This window comes from Mesoplodon densirostris, chromosome 6 (genome assembly GCF_025265405.1).
Source record: "Mesoplodon densirostris isolate mMesDen1 chromosome 6, mMesDen1 primary haplotype, whole genome shotgun sequence".
Classification (NCBI taxonomy): Eukaryota; Metazoa; Chordata; class Mammalia; order Artiodactyla; family Ziphiidae; genus Mesoplodon; species Mesoplodon densirostris.
This window is the reverse complement of record NC_082666.1, coordinates 112,226,365-112,232,995: the sequence shown is the minus strand read 5'-3', so window position 1 is coordinate 112,232,995 and position 6,631 is coordinate 112,226,365. Positions and strand designations below refer to the sequence as shown.

At 62.9% G+C, this 6,631-nt stretch overlaps 1 protein-coding gene across 1 annotated transcript; it reads left to right on the top strand.

Moving 5' to 3' along the window:
• Positions 1-3,311: 3,311 nt before the first annotated feature.
• BARX1 (BARX homeobox 1) lies at positions 3,312-6,295 on the top strand. Its single transcript, XM_060102316.1, has 4 exons — positions 3,312-3,534; positions 5,271-5,562; positions 5,645-5,729; positions 6,131-6,295. Exons 1-4 carry the CDS (start codon positions 3,312-3,314, stop codon positions 6,293-6,295), a joined length of 765 nt encoding a protein of 254 aa, XP_059958299.1.
• The last annotated feature ends 336 nt before the right edge of the window (positions 6,296-6,631 follow it).

Genomic DNA, 6,631 nt, shown 5'->3' with positions numbered 1-6,631 from the left:
CTTTTCCACTGCGCCCGCCGAGAGCGGACGGTTTCCGGGATTTTCGCGGCGGCAACGGCGGCTGGAGGCCCGGGCTGGGTCCCAGGAGTTGGGCACGGCGGCTGCGCCCCTGGGTTGGGGATTGCAGGGCTGGGACCTCGGGAGAGGCCCCGAGGCCCCGTCGCCCGGGGTGCGGGGGGGGGGGCTTTCCTTCTCTGGGTCTCTGTTCCCGCAGGGAGGAGGGACCCCTCTCTCTGGGAATCCTTTCCCAGCCAACAATGCTGCAGTTCCCGAGCAGAGGAGGCCCTGCTGCTGTTTTTAGCATTTTTTCGCCTAAAAGGGGTTTATCTGTAGGTCTGCTTTGGGATCACTCGGTGCACAGACAGCCCGGCAGGGGGTAGATCAGAAGCCTACCCACCAAAGGGAGGGCCTTGAGGGGTGACAGGGTGGACCCGGCTCTCTTAGCCCTTCGGACCTCCAATGCTCCAGGGCATTCCCCAAAAGGGCCCTGGGGCCTCATTCCCAGCGGATGCCACTGCTCGGCCCTCAGCCTCAGCCACCTGGAACTATCCCAAGGAGCTGAGGGGAAGCACTCTGACCACTCAGCACCCGTGAAATAGGGTGGGGGCTGGACAGCACTGGTCTTCTGACTCCCAAAAATCTAGAGGTGAGGCCTCAATCCTGAAAATAACCTCCTACTCCTAAACCTGACCCAGGACTGGGGGCAAAATGGATTTGGTGAGAGCTGATCAATGTGATTCCCAAGTCCTCTGATCTGGGTCCTGAGCTCCCACCTGGAGGACCTGAGACCTTCAGGGAGGCAGTTGTGCGGAGCAGAGATGGTTCAAAACCAGGTGGCTTCGGTCAGGGGGCCAGATAGGAGGTGAGGGGATGGAGTGGGGATGGCTGGGCCTAACCCTCACAGCAGACTAGGCTATGCCCTCGGGAAGATGTGGAAGGGAGGAGGAGAAGGAGAAAGAGATGGCCAGTGGGCCCTAATGGGTGGAGGGAGGTGAGAGAAAAATGGGCCCCATACCATATATACAGGGAGCAATAGAAAACAAAACCTGCTCACTGTGGTCCCTGGGCCAGTACTTTCTTTTTCCCGGGCCTTAGTTTCACCATCTGAGAAAGTAGGTGGTTGGATTGGGTGACACCCAAGCACCTATCTAGGGAGGGGTCCCAGCTGGACTGCCCAGGGCTCCAGGAGACACTGGCTTTTCTCTGTTTGCCGGGTGGCTGCTGGGCCAACAGAGATGGCACAGACCCACCCCTGTCTGTCTACCTCCTACTGGGATAGAGGCCTGCCTAGTATGGGATACCATCACTTAGTAGGTCCCACACTGTCCCCTTCTGAGAAGCTATATGACTCACAAGATCACCCACACATGGAGCACCTGGAGGCCACCTTTCAGTTCTGATGATGGCCGGGAGGTTCAGAAACATGCAGCCCTGGCTGAAGTCACTCAGCCTCTAGGGGGAGAGGCAGCTAGGCTCTTAGAGACTCTGGTAAGACATTCTCTTTGTCCCTGTGGACAATGAGTCTTGGGCATCTCCCAGTCCACACAGGGTCTGGGGCAGGTGCCAGGGTTTCACCACTAGCAGCTGGAGCTACAGAAGATGCACCATCTTGGGGCAGGGCCATGGATGTGGTAGATCCTATTTTTCAGAGGTGACCACTGAGGCCCCAGGCAGAGCTCACATGAGAAGGAGAAGTGGCCCAGGACCCCAGTTGAGGGACTCCCGATGGGCAGGAGGAGAGGGGCAGGCACCCTCCCCAGTCTCCTGGGGACACCCATCCATCTCCACTGACACCCCACCCTCCTTGCCTGGACAAACTATATACTCCTCCCTAACAGACCCTGTGGAGCCCATGGGAACAGGTCCCCCCCCCCACACACACACACACACTAAGTCCTCACAGCCTCCCTGGAGCCAAGTATCAGCATCTTCTCAGGGACAGGTAAGGAGATTGAGGTCCAGAATGGGGCAGTGGCTTGTCTCGAGTGGCATCACCAAAGAGATAAACTCAGCAGAGAGTTGAGCTTTGGGACTGTTCACCCCACGACTTGGACTTATATTCCCCCAATGATGAAAAGAGGGAGCTAGCAAAGCCTCTGGCCTTCCTCAGTGACATTGGGGACTTTACAGTTCAGAGAGGAGGCAGGTCACACCAGAGTTTATCCCCAGACTCCCAGGGCACCCTGTGGCTTCTCACCCAGCTCCACCCAGTACTGGTTTTCTCTGATGCTCCAAAACTGCGAAAAGGCAAAGCTGCAGGCTTTGCCTTTTTCCTTGTCCTGGCATCCATCTCTTGCTAGAACTAGGGGAACACAACCCATTCCACAGCATCTAGGGTTGTGTAGATGTGTCCACATACCACTTGGTAATACAAGCAAATTCTGGCTGGAGAAATTTGCCTCTCAGGGCAGTTCAGGAGAAATGAGGCGGTACCTGGTAAACTGAGGCACAGGTGAAGCTACTACCCTGCGAGTTGCACCCGGCCCACTGCTGCAGTCCTGCCCGGGCGGGCAGCCCTGCGTCCTGGCACGGAGGCTGAGCACCGCCACCCCCTTTCCAGCCGAGCTTCGGGGTCGGGGTCTCTGCCTCTCCTCCTCCCGATCTTTCCGGGGCTCCCTGAACCCTGCCCAGGCCGCTCGCCTTGATAGCTGTCCCATCTCTTTCTTAACTGCCCCCTCTTTCTGTGCTGCTTGCCTCTGTGCTCTCCGGCACGTCAGGGCCCGCTGACTCCCGCGCCTCTGTCGGTTGCTCTCTGCGTACGTCTCGGTGTCCCTGGCATCCTCACGTCACTGTCTCGCATCTTGTGTGGCCCTCGCTGTCTCGCTGTAGACCCTCTCTCACCTCTCTCTCGATCCCTCAGCTCCCATCCCCGGGGGTCTTGTCTCCCGAGCTCTCCGGCTCGATCCTTCTTGGGCGTGCGCTCCGCTGGGTCTCCCTCTGTCTGGGACGGTCGGCCCCTCTCCCGGCCCCCTCCCTCCTGCCACCCTCCCATCTCTGGCCCTCCCTCGGGCTCGGGCTCGGCCTGGGGGGTGGGGGGCGGCGACGCGGGGCGGGGCGGCCGGGCGGGGCGGGGCGGTGACGCGGGGCCGGCGGGGCTAGAGGCGCGGCAGAGTGGGGCGGGGGCGCAGTCCCGGGTCCGACCGGCCGAGCCCCGCGCGCCCCGCCCGCGCCCTGTGCCTCCGCCCGGCCGGCCGGCGGGGGAGGGGGCATGAACCGGCGCCCGCGCGCCGCCCGGATCTGCGGGCCGGCCTAGACCCCCGCGCGGGCCCCGCGCCCCAGCCGCTGCCGCCACCAAGCCCCGGGGCGCCGCGATGCAGCGGCCGGGGGAGCCGGGCGCAGCGCGCTTCGGCCCGCCCGAGGGCTGCGCCGACCACCGGCCGCACCGCTACCGCAGCTTCATGATCGAGGAAATCCTCACTGAGCCTCCGGGGCCCAAGGGCGCCGCTCCTGCCGCCGCCGCCGCCGCCGCGGGCGAGCTGCTCAAGTTCGGCGTGCAGGCTCTGCTGGCGGCGCGGCCCTTCCACAGCCACCTGGGTACGTGCGGGGCCTGGGGCCGCGGGGCGCTGGCCGGGCTCGGCGGGAGGAAGCGAGCCGCGGCGTCTCTCGGACGCAACTCCGGGAACGCAGGCCCCCGACCGTTCCCTCCGCGCGCTCCCGGCGGGGAAGCAAAGGGGGCAGGAGCTGGGCCGCGCAGAAGCCAGGCCTCGTGCCCGTGGGCCAGGCCTGCCGGGAGGGCATTCGCTCTCTTCTTCACTGCGACCCTGCGGTTTCCAGCCCCGAGGAGTCCAGGCCCGGGGACCCGAGCCCGCATCCCCATCGTGGGCGCTGGACCAGACTGCTAATGTCAGACTTCGGGTCAAAGCGACCTCAGGCCGCGGGCGCCTGGGCCTTCCCACAGAGAGCTGGCTGGGAGTGGCCGCGGCTGCCCAAGCCGGGAAAGCCGTACCTTTGGGAAAGAGGCCTGTGTCTCCGAGTGCTATGCTGGGGGCTGACGCTGGCCCGAGCCAGCCCGGAGCCTTCCAGAGCCCGGGGTCTCAGGCTGGCGACGAACCGACCTGTGCTGTAGCACAGAGCCCCTTGGGTCTTGCCTGGGGACAAGAGGCTTGTTTGTGAGCTGCTGCCCGAATGGCCCTTCTGCTCCAGGTCGGCTGCGCCTTGGCAGAGCTTGAACCAGCAACTCAAGCTTTTTCTGTCCCTTTCGGTTCTCTTCTTTCCTTGTCGGGGCCCTGCCTTGACCTGCCGTGCCCTGTCCACTGCACCCCTTCTTCTGGCCTTTCCCCAGCCTCTCTCCAACCGGCCTCTCTCGGTGGGGTGGGTCTGCCTTTCCTTTCTCACCTTCCCCCAAGGATCCTTGCTCCCCTCTGGGCTCTCTCCTCGTATTCACCCGTACATCTTGCCTGGGCCCTTCCGACTCCATCGGGGCTAGCGCTCACTGGTAGTGAGATGCCTATCTGGGCAGGGAGCCCTCCTACATTCTAGCGTGGCCTCAGCCCAGGGAGCCGACTTCCTCCACTTGCAGTGACCCTCCAGCCAGTGCTCCGCCTGCCTGGGGGGCAGCAGGGCCAGTTTGTTCGTTTTGAGCCCAATCTCTGCTGCCTTTTGCCTCCAGCTGCACTATTAATAATTCGTTTGAAGCGGGCAAAAAATCGTTTAGGACTAATGAAAACTGAAACGTCTTCGTGGGGAAGAGTCTAAACGGAGAAAACAGGAAGAACAAATTTCCCGTTTCTTGGGGTGCTTTGGAATTTCTGGGAAGCGCCCAACTTCACCGCTGCTGACAACCCACTGTCTGCCCCTCAGAATTGGCTGTTTTGCCCTGCAGAGAAGAGCAGATGTGCTTATTCCACTGAAACTCTTTTTGCTCCCCCCGCTCTGAATGCAGCAAAGCCTATTTAGTTGGGGCAAATGCTTATCTTCCTAACTCTGTGCCGTTTTTTCTTGGTTTCCCTTTTCCGTGACACATACTCTATGTGTTTGGGAGCTTCGACCTTGTTCATTGAGAATCCTGAAATCTCGAGCAGCTGGGGTCTGGAGAATGCCAGGCAGAGCCCGGGTGGGGGAGGTTCCCTTCCCAGACTCTGGGGACCCTGGCGTCGAGGAGGTTCAGCCTAGGTGCCTGGCGCAAATCTCTCACTTCCCGGCCAGCACGAAGGTTTTGTGTTGGGTCACCGGCTGAGAGAGAGAGCTCTCAGCTAGGGCGCATGGTGCGAGGATCTCCAGGAGGAGGAGCAAGGCCCGAGCTCACCCGGCTCCCCACTCTCTCCCCGCAGCCGTGCTGAAGGCCGAGCAGGCGGCGGTGTTTAAGTTCCCGCTGGCTCCGCTTGGCTGCTCCGGGTTGGGCTCGGCGCTGCTTGCCGCGGGGCCTGGGCTGCCCGGCGCTGCCGGCGCGCCGCACCTGCCGCTCGAGCTGCAGCTCCGCGGGAAGCTGGAGGCGCCTGGCGCCGGGGAGCCGGGCACCAAGGCCAAGAAGGGGCGTCGGAGCCGCACCGTGTTCACCGAGCTGCAGCTGATGGGCCTAGAGAAACGCTTCGAGAAGCAGAAGTACCTCTCCACGCCCGACAGGTAGCGCGGGGCCAGGCTAAGCCCAGCGGGTAGGGGGAGGGGGGCTGCCTGCCCTGCTGAGGGTGCACCCCGCTCTTTCCAGAATAGATCTCGCCGAGTCCCTGGGTCTGAGCCAGTTGCAGGTGAAGACGTGGTACCAGAATCGAAGGATGAAGTGGAAGAAAATAGTGAGTGTTTTTGTGGCATTCTGCGCCCTCTTATTTGCGGCCGTGCCCCTGTAGCCTTCTTCAAGAGCTGCTCCACCATGGAGACTTATGCCCAGCCCTCCCGATTCCCTCGGTGTCTGGTGCCCAGAGGGACCCTCTCTGCTCTCTGTCCCACTGGGTGCCCTAGCTCAGCTCCTTTCGTGCTCCCTAAACCCTCAGGATTCCTGGAAGCCTTGAACCCCTCTGCCGGACTCTCTGGTCCCTTTTCCCTAGCAACGCTCAGACAAATGGCCGCCATCTCCCGGGGGCTAGGTTCGGCTTCGAATGGCCTCGTTGGGCTCTTCAGGCCCTGCCTGGGCACAGGGCGCGGGTGTCCCCGGCCCAGTCCCAGCTCACCGCGGTGCCGCCCGTCTCCCGCGCAGGTGCTGCAGGGCGGCGGCCTGGAGTCTCCCACCAAGCCCAAGGGGAGGCCCAAGAAGAACTCCATCCCCACGAGCGAACAGCTCACGGAGCAGGAGCGTGCCAAGGAGGCGGAGAAGCCGGCGGAGGCGCCGGGCGAGGCCGGCGACCGGAGCCACGAGGACTGAGCGCGGCAGAGGGTTCGGGCCCAGGGAACCCCAGCGCAGTCCGCGGCCCCCATAACCCTCCGGAAGCCGCGAGTCGGCCCTTCTGCGTCCACGCCGTTTGCTTTCTAAACTTTTTATTATTACCTTGAATGCGAACATTTAGGGGCCAAACAAGGAAGGACAGACCCTGAAGCCAAACCCGTGCGCTCGCGGGCCCTAGCCTGGAAACACGTCCAGCGCGGCGGAAGGTCGCCTCCTCTCGGAGCTCGCCGTCGCCAGGCGCTCCACGATCATTCACGCCCTGATCCTATCCTGCACCCCCCAGTCGCCTCGGTCCGGCCCCCCGGGCCCGGACAC

What these genes read in the sequence shown, in the direction of transcription:
- BARX1 (XM_060102316.1), top strand. Translation starts at nt 3,312, where the DNA reads ATGCAGCGGCCGGGGGAGCCGGGCGCAGCGCGCTTCGGCCCGCCCGAG. An exon ending in GCCCTTCCACAGCCACCTGG is followed by an intron (nt 3,535 to 5,270) that starts GTACGTGCGGGG and finishes CTCTCCCCGCAG; the next exon opens with CCGTGCTGAAGGCCGAGCAG. An exon ending in GGATGAAGTGGAAGAAAATA is followed by an intron (nt 5,730 to 6,130) that starts GTGAGTGTTTTT and finishes TCTCCCGCGCAG; the next exon opens with GTGCTGCAGGGCGGCGGCCT.